This window comes from Zalophus californianus, chromosome 11 (genome assembly GCF_009762305.2).
Source record: "Zalophus californianus isolate mZalCal1 chromosome 11, mZalCal1.pri.v2, whole genome shotgun sequence".
Taxonomy (NCBI): Eukaryota; Metazoa; Chordata; class Mammalia; order Carnivora; family Otariidae; genus Zalophus; species Zalophus californianus.
Genome location: NC_045605.1, coordinates 58,796,150 through 58,820,653, shown reverse-complemented (window position 1 = coordinate 58,820,653; position 24,504 = coordinate 58,796,150). Strand labels below are relative to the sequence as shown.

General features: G+C 37.5%; 1 protein-coding gene and 1 non-coding gene across 3 annotated transcripts in view; both read right to left on the bottom strand.

Annotated features, from left to right (window-relative positions):
- Positions 1-24,504, bottom strand: part of FCHSD2 (FCH and double SH3 domains 2) — a 275,661-nt gene that overhangs the window by 34,993 nt on the left and 216,164 nt on the right. The window contains exons 11-13 of one of the 2 annotated variants that reach the window (XM_027579041.2): positions 23,791-23,862; positions 13,900-14,016; positions 4,305-4,409 (exon numbers count right to left, since the gene is read on the bottom strand). In XM_027579041.2, the coding sequence (XP_027434842.1) occupies positions 4,305-4,409; positions 13,900-14,016; positions 23,791-23,862 (294 nt within the window). The remainder of the gene's footprint in view (positions 1-4,304; positions 4,410-13,899; positions 14,017-23,790; positions 23,863-24,504) is intronic. The other variant, XM_027579042.2, reaches the window with a different exon arrangement.
- On the bottom strand, positions 20,207-20,313 carry LOC113915544. The gene has a single exon (XR_003517698.1). It is a non-coding gene; the product is annotated as a U6 spliceosomal RNA (small nuclear RNA).

Genomic DNA, 24,504 nt, shown 5'->3' with positions numbered 1-24,504 from the left:
GGCCAGTTGCTGCCTGGTCACAAGAGAATTTTTGGGGGGATGACAGAAGTATTTGATATCTTGATTGTGGTGGTGAATACTTAGGGAGATGCATTTCTCCAAGCTCCCCAAACTGTTCACTTGAAATGGTTACATTTTATTGTTTGTATATTATACCCTGATAGAGCTGATTTTTAAAATTCCATGACAGCATAATGATACTTAAGTAAAAGAGAAAAATACCCAGCTGCCAATATTGGAGGTGACTAGTACTTGCTAGCTTCAAGTACAAAAAAAGGAACTTTAAAAAGACCTGGCAGCACCATCTAATTAAGTGACTACTACTAGCATCATTAATAGAGAGGAAACTTGATAAAAACATTCTGTGATGAAAAACATAGCATCTATCTATAAAGTATTCTTGCTTAAAATACTCATTCGAATCAGGCCTCCTGCTTTAACTTCTGTATTACAGAATAGGAATAAACATACAAAGTCAATTTTGTAAAATGTTAATTGTTGAATTTAGCATATTGAGAAATATATATTTACTCATCTTTTAAATATGGTTGAAACTTTTCACAATAAAAATGAAAGAAAGTGATTAGTCAAAAGGTCTGCTGACATGTTACATGAGTACGGTGAAAACCTGCCATAACAGGCCCAGAGGTAATGTCAATCTGGATATAACATGACTGGAAATTCTGTTTTTACAGCAGGCTCATCCTTAGCATTTCCCTACATTTTATGCAAGTGAAGTTTTTAGGTTTCTCCTATCGCATGCTGGCAAGGGGTATTAATTACCATTTTCTGAGTCACTGAGGTACAAGGATGATATAATTTTGAATTCCTGATGTACAACAGAAGCTTACAAGATGATAATTTAAGAGAAAATGTTATTTATGAAAATGTGTTTATATAGATAATAATTGATTTTTTTTGGTTTTGTTAATTCACTTTGTTAATGTACTTTGGCTTTCAAATGTACATTCAATTCAGATTAAAAAAATATAGTTAATATCTTAAAGAAAGAATCATATAGTCTATAGTTCCTTCTGCAGACCTCACACCAAATGTGAGTTACTAAAAATTTCTGGGTATCTTTGACTTCTTACATTAACTTTCTCCTCTTTGTGTCTTCTCACTGTCAAAAAAGAGAGAACTGCCCTCAACCCAAATAAAAGGAAAAATTTAAACATGCAAAAAATAATTGTGTTCTGGAACAATATAAGTCATGTACAGCTTCCAAAAAGATGGTATTTAAAAATTCTTGGTCTCTTGGTAAGCTACTTTTAAAATAGGAATGGTAAGTCAGATGAAGAATGTGTGTGTCTTTGTGACAAAAGGCATGTCAAAAAATTCAAATACATAAATACCAGGTTAAGAAGACTGTTACTAAAGTTTAACTTAAGCAGCTATTGCTCTGTTTCAATTCTTAAATTTGTCAGGGGCTGCAAACAGTACCACATCTAATACAAAGATTTTGTGACAATCATAGAGATCATAATAATATAATAATAGTTTGTTCATCACGGTATGTATAGTATATCCATCAGTATCTGGCACATGGCAGGTATTCATTAAGTATTTGTTAAACTAACCATTTAGTGAATTTGTCACACATTAACCAGCCAATACTTAATTAGTCACTGTATAAACCCTATTCTTTGGAAAAGCACAGGCCATTTATATTTGCGATTTCTTATGTTTGGAAAAAGTTTATTATTGACCACCACAAAGGTTTTTATTCTAATCAGCAACACTGAATGGAAACACTATACAGAAAAGACTGGATAAAGTAGATTAACCAACAAAGGAGAGAAACATTCATGTTGATAGGAGTTAAAAACCAAACATGAAGGAGATAATGGAACTTTAACCAGCTTTTTTCCTTTTGATTAGGTATTTATAATAAAGTAAATAACTATTGAATGGAAAGAGAAAATCCAGTACAAATGATATAAAGGCAAAGGAAAGAAAAAAAGGAATCTATAGAAACTACTAATGTCAATTCTTCTGAAGGCTCTTGTGGTCAACTTTACCCAAAAATGTCATTATGACAATCTGGTTAAGTACTACCCCAATACTACACTCACATATTTGCCATCTATTTTTAGCTGGGTTATTGTTTATATCTGATAGGTGAAAATCAAGTGAGAGATCATTTTAAGATAGCAGTAGGACTAACTATATTTCATAGATATCTAAAGCTGAGATAATGGATCCAGCATCATGGCTCTTAGCATATTCCGTATTTTTGGTAAGAAAATTATCTTTGAGAATACAGACTTAAATACTGGTATTAGGAGAAATGAGACATTCTGTTGTGGGAATCTCACTTCATATTTTTAGCTTTAAGCTAACAAACACAGGGCTCTTTAGCACACTCATGGAAATAACATGTCATTCAGCCTAAATGCAGACTTTGTGGGACTGATACCTACTGCTGCCACTACTGGGGGGTTTGGTGGAGCGATGACACCAGACAGTGACACCATGGAGGGAGTCTGGAAATGGAAAATACAAGAGAGAACACACCCTTCACAAAACTTCTGAGACGTCCTGTTCCACCAAGGCTCTGAAACTGGCTTCACTCTCCTGCTGGATGGAGAAACAAACAGCAGGAGAAACTCTCATACACAAGCCAGTGTCTCTCAGACCAGGCAAGGGCCTGCCAACAGTACTTGGCCGGTACACTAGGGTAGTGGTTTAGCCATGACCCTGAATTCAGAGTGGAAAATGGCTATTTATTGTACACACTGCCCTCTTCACTATGGAGGCCATGGATCATGTGCCAGGAACAAAGGCAAGTTGGGTTTACTAGGGTTTCTGTACACCAGGCAGATGGCAAGCCTTTCTGGTTCAGATCACTTCTGTGGGGTTGTGCCAAAAACACGCTCATACTCCCTATGTTTGCCTAAGCTGCCTCTCCTCTCACCACCCCCTCCCCCTCAACCAACCACTGAAACACTTCCTCAAAACCTCTAGAGTCCTGAGGGGATATATGAAAATCACTAGTTTAGATTAACCCTCAACCAATTGCAAGAACTCCTTGTAGAGAGTCCCTGGCAGTATCTTGTACACCTACAGCGCTATACTGTGTCCCACGGAGCTTACTCTCTCATTGGGCAAATGACTGTTAGAGAGCATTTCCCAATGCCAGGCTCAAATCTGCCTCCTTCCTACCTTCTTCTTTTGGTTCAAGTTATGCCTCTTGACATTGCATGGCAAAAATCTTGTGCTATCCCTTTTTCTCTAATTAAATACTACTCATCTGTCAACAGCCATCTCAAATTCTACCTTTTCTGTGTTACCTGCCCTAACAACTTCTGCCACAGTAGTCTCTGTGTCCTCTGGGTTCTTTAAGTATTAAGTATACTTGTGTGGACCACGCCTCAGCATTTATGTTTTGCAGTCTTAGTTATCTTTGACACTCTTTATGCCTTCCTAACAGGAACATATTCTCCTTGAAGTCTGGATAGTCTTAAGTCTTTCTAAAATGTCTATTTTTTTACATCCCTTCAACATGTTGCACTGGATAAGTAACTATATATATATATAGATAACTATACCCAAGTGTGCACAGGTCATCCATAAACTGGTCCTCACCACAATTATTAACTTCTTACCACATTTCCTCACAAAAAACCTCCACTCTAGACAAATCCAACTGCCAAATTGTATCCTATGTCTTCCTCCTTTGCAAATAACGTCTTTCTTTCCCTCTCAACCTTCCTGCCGCGAGGTCAGGGAATATTACTCTAGGGCACATGAACTTCTGGACACTGTACACAAAAATGCGTATTTTTTTGTGGGAGAGAGGGTTTCACACTTTCATACACAAAGGGTTCCATGACCCCTCACCAAAAGATTAAATTCACTGTTGTAACATTTTTTGCCTTGTCTGCTTAACCAAGTCTCTCTTTTTTTAAAGATCAGCTTATGCCCCTGGACCAATGAAACTTTCATTATCGGAGAGGACTTTTCAAGGCTCTGAACATATATATATATATATCAATTTTATGCCATTAATTTGACTGATTTATTATGTATCTTGTGAAAACTTTAAAATTATATCTTTATCGTGGTGTAATTCTGTTAATTTTTCTTGATTATAAACTCTTCAGATAACAGGTTCAGTGTCCTTTTGTTATGTGTACTATCCTGTATGAAGCAGGTACTCAGAAATAATACTCTGGACTCAGATGAAGATGCTGAGTCATCTTCAAATTAACCAGCATATAGAAATTGAATTCTAAAGGCATATATCACAGCTGTGATGTTGCTGGAGCTGGGCAAAATGCCACAGTTAGCTGTCACCTCACCTCTGCTTTACGAATATTTTCTCTAGCTTCATCTATTTTCTGTTCCAACTCTGCCCGGCTTTGTTCTGACACTGCAACTCCATGACATTCCAGATCATCTAGAACCTATTAAAGAAAACAGGAAAATGATGACTTATTTTTTTTTCTTTTTTTGCTTTAGTGACTAGAGTATTTAGGTAATTAAATAGACTTCAGTGACAAGTGGCCACAATTCCTTTTTTAACCTTTAATTTTTTTCACTTATTTGTTAATTAAAAAAACTCTTGATACAATTATACTCATACAAAGTTGCAAAAGTAGTACAGAAAGTCTCCCCACCCCTTTCCTCCACGGCAACAACTTATATAACTATACTACAATATAAAACCCAGGAAATTGACATTGGCACAATCTACAAACCTTACTTGGATTGCATGTTTTGATATGCATACCTTCAATTTCTAAAAATTAAATGAATATGGGGCGCCTGGGTGGTTCAGTTGGTTGAGCTTCTGTCTTGGGCTCAGGTCATGATCCCACGGTCCAGGATCAGGATCCCTGCTCAGCAGGGAGACTGCTTCTCCCTCTCCCTCTGCCACTCCCCCTGTTCCTGTTCAGTCTCCCTCTCTCAAATACATAAATAAAATCTTCTTAAAAAATTACATGAATATAAAGTACTGTTGTAAAACAACTAATAAAAATGGCAAAAGGTCTCATATTTGCACATCCCACTATGCGCCCCCCTCACCCCAAGATCATTACTGTCCCATCAATTTACATGTATTTTTCTGAACTATTCCTTATGTATCTGTACATACTTGCAATTTCATTTAAAAAATAGTAAAATGATGGGGCACCTGGGTGGCACACTTAGTTAAACAGCTGACTCTTAGTTTTGGCTCAGGGTGTGATCAGGGTTGTGAGACTGAGCCCCGCCTCAGGCTCCATGCTCAGTGTGGAGTCTGCTTGGGTTTCTCTCTTCCTCTCTCTGCCCCTCCCACCGTGCTCTCTCTCTAAAATAAATGAATACATCTTTAAAAATGAGATCTATCATTCCCTCAATGTGTCTGAGGCCTTTTTAGAACTGTACAAATAGACTGATTTCATTCTCTAATCCATAGATGCAATAGTTTAGCTGTACCATTTTTATTTACTTATTCTATTGCTATGAGTTTCAAATTTCCCAATATTATAAATAGTACTGTACAACCTAGTTAATGACTCTTTGAACACACATAGGAATATTTAAGATAAAAATACAGAAGTGGAAATTGTACATTTTAATTAAAATAGACATTGCCATGGGCACCTGGGTGGCATAGTTGGTTAAGCATCTGACTCTTGGTTTTGGCTCAGGTCATGATCTCAGGGTCATGGGATGGAGCCCTGGGGTGGGCTCCCAGCTCAGCTCCCAGTCTCTGCTTGAGACTCTTTCTCCCTCTCCCTCAGCCCCTCCCCACCCTGCCCACGCTCTCTTGTTCTCTTAAAATAAATAAATCTTTTTAAAAAATTTAAAAAAATAGACATTGCCAAATTGCCTCCCAAAAGTTGTACATAGTCTTCTACTAGTAGTGTGTGACGGCATATTTTTCTGTATCTCACCAACATTAGACATTGTCAATCTTTAGCCTCTATTCCTCTTTCTAGTTTTCTGTCCTTTTATTATTTATTACTTTAGCATACTTTTCTCAATATTAGTCCTTTTTCTGTTATGTTATAAATGTTTCCTCTCATTCTATTCCCTTACTCTTAACTTTTTAAAGTTCTTTTGTTTTATAGGCTGTATATAGTCTTCTATCTATTCACCTTACTGCCCCATTGTTATGTCTATTTGAGTCTTGGGTCACATATTCTAGGGGGGTACACAATCATATCATCTATAAATAATAACAGGTGTACCTTTTCCTAATATTTGAACACTTTATTTTTCTTTCATTAATGCACTAAATCTTATGACACTGAAAAGTAGCGGTGATGCTCAGTACTGTTTTCTTTATTTTACTGTTTTAGTAGGCAGAATGACCTCCAAAGATGAAAAATTCTATTATTATTTTTACAGTTACCAAAAAATCATATGATAAAATTCTTTATCTCTTAGTGATTAAAAAATAAAACGAAAGTCAGAGACAGCAAGATAAAGAATTTTTCATCCTAACAAGGATAGCTTCCTGAAACTTACAGCAAACATTATGTTTGATGGTTGTGTTTTCTATATCTGCCGTAACAAATTACCACGAACTTAGTAGCTTAAAACAAAAAATTTTTTTATCTCACAGTTCTATAGGTCAGACATCTGGATGGGCTTAGCTGATTTTACTGCTCAGGCTCTAACAAGGCCAAAATCAAGTTGTTTTAGCTAGCTAGGCTGGCCTCTGGGGTAGAATCCACTTCTAAGCTCATTCAGGTTGTCAGAATCTAATTCCTAATAACTGTAGGACTGAGGTCCACACCCTAATCCTGGAACTGTTTATATGTAAAATATAATTTACAGATATATTAGAGTTATGGAACTTAAAATAGGGAGATTATCCTGGATTACTGAAGCAGCTCAATATAATCATTATGACCCCTTATAAGCAGAGAACTTCCTCTGGCTGGAATCAAATGAGAGACAGGCCAAAAAGGAAGTCAGGGAGATTCCAAGCACAGAAAGGATTCAATGCATCATTGCTGGCTCCGAGATGTAGAAGCCCATGTGCAAGGATCAGAGAGAGTAGCCTCTAGGAGCTAAGGGTACCCCCAGCTGACAGGAAAGAAGCAGGGACCTAGGTTCTACAGTTATTAGGAACTAGATTCTGACAACAACCTAAATGAACTTGGAAGTGGGTTCTACCCCAGAGGCCAGCCTAGCTAGCTAACTAAAACAACTTGATTTTGGCCTTGTTAAAGCCTGAGCAGTAAAATCAGCTAAGCCCATCCAGATGTCTGACCTACAGAACTGTGAGATAAAAAAATTTGTACTGTTTTAAGCTACTCAGTTCGTGGTAATTTGTTATGGCAGATATAGAAAACACAACCATCAAACGTAATGTTTTGCTGTAAGTTTCAGGAAGCTACCCTTGTTAGGATGAAAAATTCTTTATCTTGCTGGCTGTGACTTTCGTTTTATTTTTTATTTTTTTTTAAGATTTTATTTATTTATTTGACAGAGAGATAGAGAGAGAGCACAAGTAGGCAGAGTGGCAGGCAGAGAGGGAGAAGGAGGCTCTCTGCTGAGCAGGGAGCCGGACGTGGGGCGGCTCGATCCCAGGACCCCAGGATCATGACCCGACCAGTCGCTTAACCGACTGAGCCACCCAGGCGCCCCTCATTTTATTTTTTAATCACTAAGAGATAATGAATTTTATCATATGATTATTTGGTAACTATAAAAAAATCATAGAATTTTTCATCTTTATTTGGAAAATGCAGTTTATTATACTGAGAAATTTTCTAGTGTTGAATCATCCTGGCACTCTTAATTAGTCATGTGCTTAATATATAACTGGATTCATTTTTATTAAAATTTATTTAGCATTTTTATAAGTTTCTCATATCTTTGTTAAAAATCAATGGACTATATATGTGTGTGCCTATTTCTAGAGTCTCTTTTTTGTTCCATTCATCTGTAAGTCCATTCTTACACCAATACATCTTGATTTCTGTAGTTTTATGTCTTGAAATGAGGTAGAGTAAACCCTCCATTTTTTTAAAGGTTTTATTTATTTATTTGAGAGAGAGAGACAGCACAAGCTGAGGGGGAGGGGCAGAGGGAGAGAGATAAGCAGACTCCTTTCTGAGCAGGGAGCCAGGACCCTGGGATCATGACCTGAGCTGAAGGCAGATGCTTAACTGACTGAGCTACCCAGGCACCCCAGCCCTCGAATTTTTTTTTTTTTTTAAGATTTACTTATTTATTATTTTGAGAGAGAGGATGTGAGCACATGACCATCGGGGGAGGGGAAGGAGGTGGTGCACAAAGGGAGAAGGAGAGAGAGAATCCCAAGTATGGTCCATGCTCAGTGCAGAGCCCAATGCTTGCTTAACTGACTGAGCCATCCAGGCACCCCAGCCCTCCAATTTCATTCTTATTTTTCAAAATTGCTTTAGTTATTCTAGATCATTTGCATTTCCATGTATGTTTTAGAAGCACTTTGTCACTTTCTCTAAAAACTCCTGCTGGATGTTTGACTTGGATTGCACTGAATAAACGGGTTAGTTTGGAGATAACAGGTATTTTTAAAATACTGCTACCTTTACAAATGAACTAAGAAAAAAAAAGATAAACCAAAAAACAAACTCTTAAATATAGAGAACTGATGGTTACCAGAGGGGAGGCAGGTGGGAAGATGGGTGAAACAGGTGATGGGGACTAAGAGCACACTTATGCTAAGCAGCACTAAGTAATGTACAGAACTGCTTAATCACTACATTGTACACCTGAAACTAATATAACACTGTATGTTAATTATACTGGAATTAAAACTTTAAAAAACTCTTCAGTTCTCCATGTTAAAAAAATAGAAATAATTAAAATATTGAAACTTCTATTCCATTGGTCTGTATGTCTGTCATGACAATACTACAATGTTTTGAATACTGTAGCTTTGTAATAAGTTTTAAAGTCAGGAAGTATGAGTCCTTCAACTTTCTTCTTTTTCAAGACTGTTTTGGCTAGCCAGGGTTCCTTGAGATTCCGTATGAATTTTAGGAGGGGTTTTTCTATTTCTGCAAAAAAAATACTGTTGGGATTTTGATAGGGATTGCACTGAATTTGTAGATCATTTTGGGTGGTACTGTTATTTTATAATATTTTATAATATTATTATCTTTATATCTTTATAATATTATAATATTATCTTCCATATAATAATATTTTATAATATTATCTTCCATTCCATAAACACAGGAGGTCTTTCCATTTATTTATATCTTATTTAATTCCTTTCATCAGTGTCTTATAGCTTTTAGTGTACAAGTAATTTGCCTCCTTGGTTATGTTTATTCCTAAGTATTTTATTCTTTTTGATGGTATTGTAAATGGAACTGTTTTCTTAATTTCCTTTTGGGATTGTACATTGTTAGTGTATAAAATGCAACTGATTAGGGGATGCCTGGGTGGCTCAATCGGTTAAGCGTCTGACTTTGGCTCGGGTCATGATCCCAGGGTCCTGGGATTGAGCCTCACATTGGGCTCCCTGCTCCGCGGGGAGCCTGCTCCTCCCTCTCCTCCTGTGCCCTCCCCAGCTATCTCTGTTGCTATCTCTCTCTCCCATATAAATAAAAATCTTTAAAAAATGCAATTTTTGTGTGTTAATTTTGTATTCTGCAACTGTGCTGAATTTGCTTACTAGCTCTAATAGGGGTGTGTGTGTAAGATCATTTTATTTGTGAACAGAGATAATTTCACTTGTTTGTTTTCAATTTGGATGCCTTTTAGTTCTTTTTCTTGCCTAATTGCTGTGGCTAGAACTTCTAGTATTATAACGAATAGAAGTGGCAAAAGGGGGCATCCTTGCCTTGTTCCTGATCCTAGAGAAAATATTTTGAGTCTCATATCATTGAGTATCACTGCTTTTTAACAAATTGATTATGAAATTGACTCTTCTCTCTTTCTGTCTCCAAATAAGTCTCTTTCTAACTCCCAAAATGTTAGAGCACATAATTCTCCCACACAGATTGATGATGCTCTGTTCACTTTTAAAAAGTCTTTTATTTCTGTGTTTCAGTTTGGACAGTTTCTTTCTTTTTATTTTACTTTATTTTATTTGACAGAGAGAGAGAGAGCAGAAGCAGGGGGAGTGGCAGGCAGAGGGAGAGGGAGAAGCAGACTCCCCGCTGAGCAAGGAGCCCGATATGGGACTCAATAGTTTGGACAGTTTCTATTGCTATATATACTTTTAAGCTCATTGTTCTTCTTTTGGTGTCACCCAATTTATTGAATTTTTCATTTCAAATATTGTATTTTCAGCTCTCAAAGTTCCATTTGGTTCTTTTGTGTATTTTCCTTTTCTTTCTTCAATATGTTCATGTTTGTTTTCTTTTAAATCCTTGAACTCATTTACTGTTCTGAAGTCCTTATTTGCTAATTCCATCATCTTTGACATTTATGGGTCTGCTTTAATTGATTTTTCCTTTGATCATGGGTTATATTCTCTTGCTTCTTTTAATATTTAGCAAACTTGATTCTTGACATTGTGAATACTATGTTGTTTTTTTTTTTTTATGCCTTTTTGGGGGGGGCGCCAAGGGACAGGGAGAGAGAAAAAAGAGAATCTTAAGTAGGCTCCACGCCCAGCACATAGCCTGTTGCGGGTCTTGATCTCACAACCCTGAGATCATGACCTGAGCCAAAATAAAGAGTGGGACACTTAGAGACACCTGGGTGGCTCAGTCAGTTAAGCACCAGGGTCCTGGGATCGAGCCCTGCATCAGGCTCCTTACTCAGTGGGGAGCCTGCTTCTCCCTCTGCCTGGTGCTCCCCCTGCTTGTGCGGTTGGGCTTGTGCTCTCTCTCTGATAAATAAAATCTTAAAAAAAAAGAGTGGGATGCTTAACTGACTGAGTCACCTAGGTGCACCATGAATACTATGTTACTGAATACTGGATTTCGTTTTCTTCCTTTGAAGAGTAGTTTTTTTTTTTTTTTAAGATTTTATTTATTTATTTGACAGAGAGCGAGACAGCAAGAGAGGGAACACAAGCAGGGGAAGTGGGAGAGGGAGAAGCAGGCCTCCTGCGGAGCAGGGAGCCAGATGCGGGGCTCGATCCCAGGACCCTGGGATCATGACCTGAGCCGAAGGCAGACGCTTAACGACTGAGCCACCCAGGCGAAGAGTAGATTTTTTTTCCCCCTGGCAGGCAAATAAGTTACTTGTGGATTAGTTTGATCTTTTTGAAGCCTGTTTTAAAGCTCTGTTAGGTTTGTTCTAAAGTAGCCCTATTCCAAGACAAGTTAGCCCTGGAACCATTGTATGATCCTTCTGTAATCTCCTGAATGCCCCAGGTGATCCATGAGTAGTCTCAACCTTTGCTAATCACAACTTGAATGTGTTCTGGACCTATGTGACCTCTGGGAATCCTTCAGCTTATCTCCTCTGTCATTTTCTACCCCGTATTGTGGAATTTCATCATATGCATGTGTGGTTTAGTATTTGGCACCAGAATGAAGGGGGTATCTATGGCGAGTTTTGGAATTCTTTCTCTGCATCTCCATATTGTCTGGTACTTTGCCCTGAAATTCATGCCATTTCAGCCACTCTGAACTCTAATCTCTGTCATCTCAACTCAGTGAGTCTGTGGTGCCCTGCTTAAGTTCTCCCTCCCTGCACTGCAATATAAAAAGTGCCTTTAGGCAGAAAACCTGAGAGGTCATATGGCTACTAATTTCATTGTTTTTTAAGTGTGATCTCATGGTAATTTATCATGGCCAAAAGCAGAACTGGTTTTAGTATTAAAAAAACCCTTAATTTTACTGCTTAAATTATACCTTACTAGATTAAAGCCGAACATAGGTCATGCTATTAAGAAATGGAGAAGTTGTTGAAATCTGCCTGTATCTGTCTCCTAGCAGAAAGACACAGTATGTCTTGACAACAGAGGAAGCAGACTTATTTTTAATACCTGAACATTACTTTCAAATATCATAAAGCATTTTAATAAAACAAAGTCTCACGTGTTTTATATTTTAGAAGTATAAAGCTGCAGTAATTAATCACTATTTACTGGATATATGGTAGACAGATAACTTGTCTCTCTAGTTCACAAATTCTTTGAGATAAACTCTTAGAGGAATTGCACTCAAGAAGCCTCATCTGTCTGTGACTCTCATTTACGTGACCTACTGGAGTCTGACACCAGGCTTTGGGGGATTTGGGGTAAAGAGGGGAGTTTTATTTTGCATGCAAGAGGATGTAAACTGTTATAACCAGAAGGCAGACTGTGGAAGACTGTGTTTTTGAAAAAAGTTACTACAATATTTCCCACTCCACATGTTCTTCTAGAACCTTGCTATTTCCCTACCAAGAAGTAGAGTTTATGTTCTCTCCCCCTGAACCTGGACAATGGACCTTTGTGACTGCCTCAGTTAACAAAAATATGACATAAGTAATATCATGTTATTTCTGAGGCTAGGCCAGAAAAGATAACATACCTCCTACTTGGCTCATTCTTGGGACTCACACCTTTGGGGCCCTGTGCCACCATGTAAGAGGTACAGCTAAGCTGAAGCCACTGTGCTGGAGAGACCATATGGGGAGACCACAGAGAGACTGAGATGCATGAGGAGCTCTAGCTGTTCTAGTTCCCAGCTGTTCAAGTCTTCCTGTTCCAAGAACCAGTTATTTCAGTGGGGAAGTCTGTGAGGTGACTCTAGTACCAGTCACTATCTGACTGTAACCACATGGGAGATTCCCAAGCGAGAAGTGGCAAGCTAAGTCCATCCAATCTCCAGAGTGCTAAGAGAATTAAAAATGCTCTTCTTTGTGGCATTAAGTTTGAGGTGTTTTGTTTTGCAGCATTAGATTAGTGGAACATTGAACTCAGGATCCCTGTGAGACAGTAAAAAGAAGTCAAGGCAGGCAAGAGGATGATATATGTACACACAGAAGAAAGGCCCAGTGTTGGAGATATTAATTTATGATTTTTGGTAAGTGAAACCATGGCACTGGTTGAGAGTGCCTATAATGAGAATAAAGAATAAGAAAAGATAGCCTAGTACAGAACTCTAAGGAGTTTAAATACTTAAATATGAGGTGAAGAAAGAAGAACCTATCAAAGAATATAGGAATGGCCAGAGAGGCAGAAGGACAGTGTTGAGTCATGGATAACTAGAGAAGAGAATGTTTTAACACAAAGGGATTTGTCAATTATGATGAAACTGCCAACAGGTTTTGAGAAATAAAAGTGTCCATTTTGGATTTAGCAATATAGACATCACTGGTGATTTTGGCAAGTATAGTCTGTATGAAGTATGAGGGAAGGAAAAGCAGGAAAAGTCCAAATATTATGGGCTAAAAAATAAATGTGAGAATAGGAAATATAGACATTAAATATGAACAATTCTTTTAATAAGTTGGATGTGAAGGGTAAGAAAAAGTTATAAATAAATGGAAATTAGAAAAAATTTACTATACCTAATTTCTTTGTGCTTAGCGTTTAGTCTTGAAGATATATTTTTTTGGTGCTCAATTTTAGTTTTTAAATTTTTATTTAATTTAATTTAGTTTTTTTTGTTAAGTAAACTCTATGCTCAACATGGGTCTTGAACTCACGACCCTGAGATCAAGGGTCGTATGCTCTACTGACTGAGCCAGCCAGTCTTCAAAAAAATTTGTCTAGGGCATTAAAAGCTTAATTCAACACAGGCATGTCTCTTCTACTACCTGAGAGACGGTAATACACTATCACTAGCCATTCAGGAAATGTTATGGCAAACAGATAAATTACTGTGTTGCTGCTTGAAGGGCTTAAGGAACTTCCAAGCTAAGTAGATAGCTGAGAGCATACTGCTGAGTGGATGAAATTACAGAAAAAACATAAAAAGGGTATTTTTCACATTAACAAAACTCAACTCCTTAAACAGGTTTGACATTTTGCTTAAGCTAAATGTAGCCTAAGACTCTCTCTATTACACTTACCCTTTGTTGGTGAACAATGTTTTTGTGCTCACGTGCCACACGGGTGGCCCATTTTCGAGCCTCCTTGTTTAGACTGTGCTCCTCTGTGGTCCCAGTTTCTGATTCTAATTGTCGGCTCTACAACATAAGAGAGAACAGAAACCAAACATTATTATCCCTACTGAAATCACTACTGTTTGTAGGTGGACCAGAGAGCCTTCACTTAATCAGCACTCAAAACAAGCCATGCTCCACTACTGTGGGAAGCAATGTCTCATGTCAGAACACTAGCAGGACGGTGTGAAACCATAAATGACCAGAGGTTTTTTTCATTTTACATCCTTAATAGTAGAGCTTCATCTCTAATGGACTGATCCATTTTGGGTGTGAAAAAATCTAGCTAAACAAAGAAAAAAAAAAGTATTCATGCCAACCTACTATGACACTAAAATAGCTACGTAGGTAAAATGGAAACAACTCAATCGTTTCAATGGGATTTAAAAAAAGAATCAATGGATAGAAGTGAAGAGAACAAAACACAACCTCTCTGTCCACAAAGATACTGGGTTTAATTTAGTTTCAGGTACATCACCAATCCACCAAAAACCCTCAAACTAGGTTTTGCCCTTCCTCCTCTGGACTTTAATATCATACGAAAGAGAGGGGTGCTTGATTAAATGATCAGTAAAGGTTTCTTCTAGCCCTAAAATACTATTATTCTGTTTCACAAAGAACAAACTGCAAAATCTAAATTACCAATATTAATAGTTAACCCCTACTATACAAAGCAGTGTGAAAAGTGCTTCATATAGCTGTTTATTTTTCAAAAAAGATTTTATTTATTTCAAAGAGAGCAAGCATGAATAGGGGGAGAGGCAGAGGGAGAGGGAGAAGCAGACACCCCACTGAGTAGGGAGCCCGATGTGGGACTGGATCCCAGAACCCTGGGATCATGACCTGAGCTGAAGGCAGACACCCAACCAACTGAGCCACACAGGCGTCCCCGCCTTTTTTTTCACATAACTTTTATTTATTTATTTAAGATTTTATTTATTTATTTTTTTTAAATTTTATTTATTTATTTAACAGAGAGAGACACAGCGAGAGAGGGAACACAAGCAGGGGGAGTGGGAGAGGGAGAAGCAGGCTTCCTGTAGAGCAGGGAGCCCGATGCGGGGCTCGATCCCAGGACCCTGGGATCATGACCTGAGCCGAAGGCAGACGGTTAATGACTGAGCCACCCAGGCGCCCCTTAAAGATTTTATTTATTTATTTGAGACACAGAGAGAGATAGCATAAACAGGGGGAGGAGCAGATGAAGAGGGAGAAGCAGACTCCCCACTGAGCAGGGAACCTGATGCAGGGCTCGATCCCAGGACCCGAGATCATGACCTGAGCCAAAGGCAGATGCTTATCCAGCTGAGCCACCCAGGCACCCCTCACATAACTTTTAGAACAACCTTATGAGATAAGTCATACAGCCATCTTATAGAAAAGGAAACTGAGGGGCGCCTGGGTGGCTCAGTTGGTTAAGCGACTGCCTTCGGCCCAGGTCATGATCCTGGAGTCCTGGGATCGAGTCCCACATCGGGCTCCCTGCTCAGCGGGGAGTCTGCTTCTCCCTCTGACCCTCTTCCCTCTTGTGCTCTCTGTCTCTCATTCTCTCTCAAATAGATAAATAAAATCTTTAAAAAAAAAAAAAGAAAAGGAAACTAAGGCTCAGAGAGGTTAGGTAAAATTTCTAGTGTCTACCAGATATTAAATGTTACAAATTTGATCATACAAGTCTGATTTCAGAATCAGAGCTCTTAACCACTAAACTATTTTAATTTTCTCTAAACTCTTAAGAACCCCTGACAAAAATCTAATAATTGGGAAAGCAAACAATTTCTTAAATATGAATTATCCCAAGAAGATTTCAATACAAAAAAAGAAGCAAAATTTTACAGTGGAAAGATTTTAGAAAACTAACTTTTGCAAGGCCACATAGCTCAAAATTGGTAAAGTAGAATTTGACTGGATTAAAAACTTATTATTTCTGTTGGGGGGATTAAAGGCAAGGTTCAAAAACTTTTACTCAGGGCGCCTGGGTGGCTCAGTTGGTTAAGCGACTGCCTTCGGCTCAGGTCATGATCCTGGAGTCCTAGGATGGAGTCCCACATCAGGTTCCCTGCTCAGTGGGGAGTCTGCTTCTCCCTCTGACCCTTCTCCCTCTCATGCTCTCTGTCTCTCATTCTCTCTCTCAAATAAATAAAATCTTAAAAAAAAACTTTTACTCTACACAGACATTTCAGCTAAAGCTAGATTATATGATGATAAATGCATTGAAATAGAGCAAAATAATCAAAGTCAAAATCTAACCAATTTCACCATTACATTTTATTATTCTGATTCATTCTTTGGGCTATTAGGAATCTGAGAACCGTCTTTATTATTATATTTTGCTTTGTAAAAGGATCTAGGCATTTAAATTTTAATCCATTCTCAGAAGTTAGGGTTTAAAATGTTAAACCCTGGATAAAGATTGCAAATGCAATCTACATTAATCAGAGGAATCTAATATATAAATGGAATGCCAGAAACGTATATTCTGAAGAGCCCAGGCACAGGTTTTTAAGTCAGACAGACTCAGTTTTAATCCTCTCTATGTCCTTTATTATCTTTATGATCTGGGGCATATTATTAATCTGAGTCTTAGTTACATCTGAAAATTGGTGAAAATGCCTGTCTCATAGGGGTTATTAAGATAAAATGAGCTCATTATTTTAAACATTCTCTTATAGTACCTATATAATTAAGTACCCAATAAGTGGTAATTGTTAATGCTAAAGACCCAGTTGAAAATTACTTGAAACAAAATCTTGTTATTATTAACAAAAAATTCCACATAATTCCTAGGTTCTTGCTAGCCCAAAGAATGAATCAGAAACAAGACTGGTATGTTGAAACATCAAGGCAGATCTCAAACACAGAATGAACTTACAGGGAACAGAATAGATGAGAAAGGAGACAGCTGATGGAGAAATTTGATTTTTATTACTGAGCAACATTTTAGGAAGAGGTAAGTGGGTTTAAATGTGTACTGGCTGCAGATAGGCCACAGCCCTACTTGCTCACACATAATCTCTACCTTTTTACTGAGTATTTCCTGTGCTTAAGTAAGAGCTGGGGAAGTAAAGATAGGGCCTTTTCCTTTTGGGTTTACTATTCCTCAGACAGGAGCGTCTAACGATCAGGACAGACAACAAAGGCCACTGATTGGGAGATATGATTTTGTGATTCAAATTCAAGTTAATTTTTTTTTCATGAATTCTAAAATCAAGCCATGGGAAGACATGTGGAAGCTACCTATAACTCAGGTTTAGACTAATGAGAATTTCGTAAAAGGCAACAAAGCCCATGTGTTAAACAATACACAGAGAAACATTCTAATGCAACCTCTACCATCCAAGATTGATACAAATCAGGATCTAGTGTAGATCTGACAATGGTGTTAGCAGTGGTTAATTCTACCAAAGGAACTGCTAGTGACTGCTTCTTTTTGAAATGTTAGCTAATTTAATCTTTAGTTCGCTTTTTTTTTTAAGATTTTATTTATTTATTTGACAGAGAGATAGTGAGAGCAGGAACACAAGCAGGGGGAGTGGGAGAGAGAGAAGCAGGCTTCCCGCAGAGCAGGGACCCCGATGCGGAGCTCGATCCCAGGACCCTGGGATCATGACCTGAGCCGAAGGCAGACGCTTAACGACTGAGCCACCCAGGTGCCCCTTTAGTTCACTCTTTTAACATTTTTCCTTTACCTCTTAAAAATGTATTTGAAACATCAGAGAAAAATAACATATAAGAGCTATTAAGCACAAAAATTTAAAGCACATTGTTATCTGCCTGAAGCAGATATGAGAATTTAAAAACTATGTATCAAAAAGCACTATAGCCTAGCTCTGACAAAGTTCACTTATTGAACTTGATTATTTTTAAAAGAGACTAATATCTCAATTCTCAGAATAATAGTGGCACAAAAATAATTCAAATAAATTACAAACTGAAGAGAAATGCTATAAAAGGACTTTCCTATCAACTTTTAAGTATAGGATAGGTAGTTTTTCATTTATCATTTGTCAGCTTGGCTATTTGATAAGTTAGGTCAACTAAGTGTGATCTTCAGAAACATCAGATTTTAGAAATCATACAAGTTTTAGTAAAAAAAAAAATCACAGAAGCAGATGGGTCTTTTCCTGGAAAATAAATATAAACCTAAACACAAACCTATGCTGTTCCCTCTGGGTAAAATAACTGATCTCAGTTCACACATGTGGGGGGAGGGGCAGAGGGAGAGAATCTTCACGTAGACTCCCCGCTGAGCACAGAGCCCAACACTGCTGGATCCCACAACCCATGAGATCCTGACTTGAGCTAAAACCTAGAGTCAGATGCTTAACCCACTGAGTCACCCAAGCGCCCCTCAGTGGTTACCTCTGGACGGTGACAGTTCAGGTGAAAACTTTCTACTAATGTTTTTTTATAATTAGAAAACTACAGAGCTATGTTAATTTTTTCTAAAAGGGTACCATTTATTGCATATTTAAACTCTGTGCTAACTGCTTTACATACATTATTTAGTACTCAAAATAATCCTACCAGAGATTCTCAATTTATAGGTATGGAATTCTAGGCTTAGGAAGGGTATGTCTTTCCTAAAGCCAGTAAGTGGTGGACTTAGAACTTGTACTGAGATCTCTCCGACTTCAGATTCCTTGCTATCTATGACTGCACTAACTGTTCTACTTAGTTAATGCCAATACTGATAAAAATAGAGGCAGTAATATTTAAGAAGACATTGCAAAAATACAAATTTCCTTTGAATGAAACTTTAGCTAGGCCCTTTACTTAGAGGTAAGACAGATTTTGATTTCATTTTGCTTTTAGAAAAATAAAAGCCACACTGTTTCATATGAGTTCAAGAAGGCCTTCAGAGTCTAGCAATGTTAAAATTTTTAAAGTTCCCAATATTTTACAGAATATATTTAAATATTAGTCTTTTCAAATTTATAAGAACTACATGACAGAAATTATTATATATATTTATATTAATTATACATATTATATATAATATATAATTATATTAGTTTTTAAGTCATCTTAACTATTTTGTCCTTATTTACCCTCTCAAGATAGGATTTCAGTTCACTTTAGGATTAAAATAAGGACACAGAAGGTTCAGACAGGTATCTGAGCATAAGGGCACAGTGAATAGGGATAAAAAAGTTGATTTCATACAAGAAACACTTCATTATTTTTCAAGTCTGTTATCAAAATATAACCATTTGAAAGAGAGAAAAGAGAGATGGTCATATGATGAATGAAAACCACAAACATAGCAAAATACTAGCATTTCAACCTAATTTCAAAAGATAATGTTAGGGTTGTCATATGCCAGGAACAATCTAGTTACTAACCCTCATTCAAGGGATTTGTACTACTTGTATTTTTCAGCTTATTGGTATATATTTATTGTGTTAAATATTTAATCCAACTTTAGTTTTTATGAAATTTAATAATATACTGTTAATTATTTCAAGAAAGTTAATTTTTACTTGCTCTGAAAAGGGCCTGTGTAGGTTATTATATCTGGATCTGTGTAGGTTATTATATTCTTTGTACTTATGTTTATACAGGTTCACTATCCTATAATTTTGAAATTCATAATGTTCTGAAAATCACAGGTGTTTTAGGTAAGTCTGGAGCCACAGCTCATTTGTGGCAAAATTTGACTTGAACCAAAGAAACATTATTTATAGTTTTTATTTATTTCACTTAGTATGACTATTCAAATGTACTGCAAAAACACCATGCTTGATCACGAGGTCCTTCCCGTTGTTTAGGGTGTTATACAATATATGGTATATGGATCACCCTTCTAAAACCTGGAAAATTCTGTTATTTTATTTTATTTTTTAAATGTTTTATTTTTAAGTAATCTCTACAACCAAACATGGGGCTCAAACTCAGATCCCTAAGATCAAGAGTCCCATGCTCTACCGACTGAGCCAGCCAGGTGCCCCTAAAAATCCAGGATATCTATGTAATTTATTCATTTTATTTCTTTTTCTTTTTATTTTTTTAAAGATTTTATTTATTTATTTGAGAGAGAGAGAGAGAGAGAGAGAAACAGCATGAGAGGGGAGAAGGTCAGAGGGAGAAGCAGGCTCCCCGCGGAGCCGGGAGCCCGATGTGGGACTCGATCCCAGGACTCCGGGATCATGACCTGAGCCGAAGGCAGTCGCTTAACCAACTGAGCCACCCAGGCGCCCCATTTTATTTATTTTTAAAAAATATGGAAGGCTTCATGAATCTGTGTGTCATCCTTGCACAGGGGCCCTGCTCAACTTCTCTGTATCGTTCCAATTTTAGTGTATGTGCTGCTGAAGCAAGCACCGAAAAATTTTAAGTTTTGAAAACGCATCTGAGGGCGCCTGGATGGCTCAGTTGGTTAAGTGACTGCCTTCGGCTCAGGTCATGATCCTGGAGTCCTGGGATCGAGTCCCACATTGGGCTCCCTGCTCGGCGGGGAGTCTGCTTCTCCCTCTGACCCTCTTCCCTCTCGTGCTATCTCTCATTCTCTCTCTCTCGAATAAATAAATAAAATCTTAAAAAAAAAACGCATCTGACCTGAAGGCTTTTGATGAGAGATTGTGGATCTATAAGTCACATATTTTAAATCTATCACACAACTTGGAAAGGAGTGGAGCAGTGCTCCTCATGAATCATAACTTATTCTTACTATACTTGGAGAGTAGCACTTTCGCTTAGAAGAGATGCAGGAACTCACAACTGGGTTGAGTGTGCGTAGTCTCTCAGGGAAGCAAACAGGAGCTATTAGATACCAAAGGTAAAACTAAGAGAAAAACATGTCCTTCAGTAATGCCATGAAAACAAGACAAGAAACCGACAAAAAGCCTTGTGTCTGACACTCTCCAGATATATGTCGAGGCATGACTGGTTGGAACAGCCACATGAGGAGTATGTCTTTATTTTGGCAGCTCTCACAGATGCTCTGCTTTAAGAGCTGTAATCACAGGCTAGATAAAAAAGTGAACTCCCAGGCTCTTTTTGTCAGTACATTACCAAGGCATCTACGGAAAGTTCTGGATACCTGTAGACAGAGAACGCATCAAATCCAGAGAAAGCATAAAGACTCATTATATAGATGGTAGGTTTTCTACAAAACCAAATTAAGTCCTTTTTGAAAGACTGAAGAACTTAGGACAATCCCCTCTGACTGCCAGCACTGCTGTTTCTGGCCTTTCATTTTTGGATACTGTGGTCAGTATATGTATAGGAGGGTGGTACCTATTTACCCACAAGGAGGATTTTCCACCAATTCTCTATCACAGTGCTTTCATGGTCATATGCCAATGCTTTATGCAATACAAGATTTCCATCAGCAGATAAAGCCACTCACTAACAATGAGAATTTTCAAGTGATTTCCCTGTATGGCATATTGATCCTATATAGTCTTTTATAGAGAAGGATAATTTTTGGTAAATATTTTTTTCTTAGTTTTATTGAGAAATAATTGACATAGATCACTATATAAGTTTAAGGTATACAGCGTGTTAGTTTGATTTACATATATTGTACATTTTAGTAGATGCATAAAATGCCCCACTTAAATGAAAATTTAATGTGCAAAAGTCCTAAATTACAGCAAGTGGCCATTTTATTTAATATAACTTTTAATCTTTACATGGTAGAATTAAATATGACCACTAGTGGCTAAAATAACAGGAAAAGATCATGGATCAGAAACTTGTCAGCTATTTTTTTTTAAGATTTTATTTATTTGAGACAAAGAGGGAGCATGAGTGGGGGATGGGGCAGAGGGAGAGGGAGAGGCAGCTTCCTCACTGAGCAGGGAGCCTGATGTGGGGCATGATGCCAGGACCCTGGGATCATGACCTGAGCCAAAGGCAGACGCTCAACCCACTGAGCCACCCAGGCACCCCTGTCAGCTATTTCTTATATCTGTGATACTGTGATAAAAATGTCAGTTTCTGATATCTGTGAAAATCTTATTTACCGTTCAGGAAAGGTAAAAAGGAAAGGGTCTTCGCATCCCCACTGGGAAATTTGGGGGAAAAGTTTCCGTAAGTTTTTCCTGTCTTTTTATGTGAACATGTGTGTTTCCCATGTTATTCCCCATCTCAGGCTGAAACAGGATAGAGGTCCTTTTCATAGGATGTGAGGAAATGTCCTGAAGGGCAGAAATCACTAGTTCTAGTAATGGAAGGGACAAACACTGAGGTGTATGTAGGGCAGAGGTGCCGAAAAGTATAAAAGGGGTAGGAATGGACACTAACTGTTAGCTATTGGCTGCTCTTTATTCTAAACAGATTGCCTTTTAGGCTAATAAACCGCTAAAAAAGAGACTGATGAGATCTACGTTTTGGAATGAAAAAGGAGAGCAGAAGTCCCAAGGGACTTTCAATGATCAACTCAATAATGGAGTTAAGAGCAGGGGTACCATGAATATAAAAGTGTTACAAGACTTCATAATCTTTATAATGTCTTCAATATTTGATAATTTGGTATTTTCTATAGCAATTAGGGGCAAAACCTAAAAAAATGAAATATGCTTGTCTCGGGAAAAATAGTCAACATTTATTCTGTATCTACTATGTGCCAGGTACTGAGTCAAATGCTTAAGTATCTCATTTAATTTTCAAACAGATTAAGGTCTTTAACATTTACATATGAGAAAGCTGAATCAGAGAGGTTAAATATATATAAACATATAAATAAAATAAACACAGCCAGCAAATGGCACAGCCAGCAAATGGCATTGCCAGGATTTGACTCCAAAGTTCATGATTTCTTATTGTATGACACTTGTATCAATCTCTAACACAAGCATGACCCACATGACAGCTGAATGACTCTCCAAAATTGAGATCCTAATATATGTACTTGTCAATTTTCCCTTATAGAACATCCCTTTTTGGGGGGTAAGGGAAATTTTAGGGTACATCTTATATCCTTCTTAGAATAATCTTGCATTAAAAACTCATTTCAGCGAAGAAAGGTGAACATTACTCTTTCTAGAAAGATTTTTTAACTTCCTGGTATCATCTGAAAAATGGTATTTGAGGGTAGAAAGAAAGGACACTGTAGAAATCAATAACTCTATATGGAAATAAAGACAAGAAAATCTTTCAGTGTTAACCATGAGGTAGCTACTAAGTTACTACATCAGATGAACTTGCCACTGGATCATTGTCACTTGGAATGATCTTATGATTAACACTAAGATTCCCAATGTAATTCTATGGCTGTACAAAACAGAAATAATTGTGTCTTTATACAACCATTTTGGTCAGTTTCTTTTGGTATATCACTCTAAAGCATGAGTCAAAATAATCATATATTAAAATAAAATGACAAGAAATTTCAATTCATCAGCAAGTAAAGATAAGCCAAAAAACCAAAATGGATACAATCACTTTAAGCCTTAATTAACTTTGACAGTAATATTGTGACTGTATGTTTTCATCTGGGCATTTTGGACTTTTGCAGGAAAAATACTACAATTTGAAATGGGTTATATTAAAAAAGGCTTCAGTTTCCCCTTGACAAAGGCGAGATTAGCTCTATAAATTCTTTCCAACATGCCTCTCGAGGAAAACTGAGGTGCTTTAGGCAAGGTGAAAAATAAGAAGTTCAATCCTTTCACTATAAATAGGAAAGAAAATCCTTAATTTATATGGGAAAATGGAAAGCCCCAGTTTACGCATTCAGTGGCCCCCTACAAACACACACACACATTTTTAATCCCAATACTAGGTTCCACCCTTCATTAACATGCAAACCCACACATCCCATCTCCCCCACCCTTGACCCACACCCCCATATACCTCAGCTATGGTCATTCTCAGAGCACTGACAGGGGAGAGCTCAATATCCACCAGTTGGGCAGCTTTTAAACTCTGCCCAGTAAAGATTGCACAAGGACAGAAAACAGCATAGTTAGAATTTTAAGGCAAACAGGGACATGCAGCTAAGAACATTTAACACAGTGTCTAGAAACAGAGGAGGATTTAGGATTGTAGCTGGGCCTTGGACAAGTGAGATGAGAGTCTACTGTTATTCTGATTTTTCTGAGGAAAATGGGCAGAGATAAATTGGTCGCAATTTTAAGTCAAGCTTGGTGAACCTGTCTACACCCTGTATCTTCTAATGCTCTGCTTCATTCCTCTCAGGTAAAGAAGTCAAATTATAGGACAACATTGCTCAGTCATTAAGCAAAAGTGGATTGATTAAAAAAAAAAGGCACATATAAAGGGCAAGAGTTATAATCTAGAGGTAAATGCTGATTTCCTACATTTCTTTATATAGCCATGAACAGGGCTCCTTAAAATGTAAGAAAAGTAACGAAAAATCTCCAGCAAAGGTTTCTATTAAACTGATACCATGAAACTCTGATATAAATTCCCCTGGTTCTGATTCCAGGCTTACTAAAAGACCTTATGAATATAATTTGACTTCCCTCTTGGCTTGCCTATATTGAAAGAATGTGCTAGATATGCCAACATGTGCTTTCTTAACTTGTAGAAGTTGATTGTCTTTTT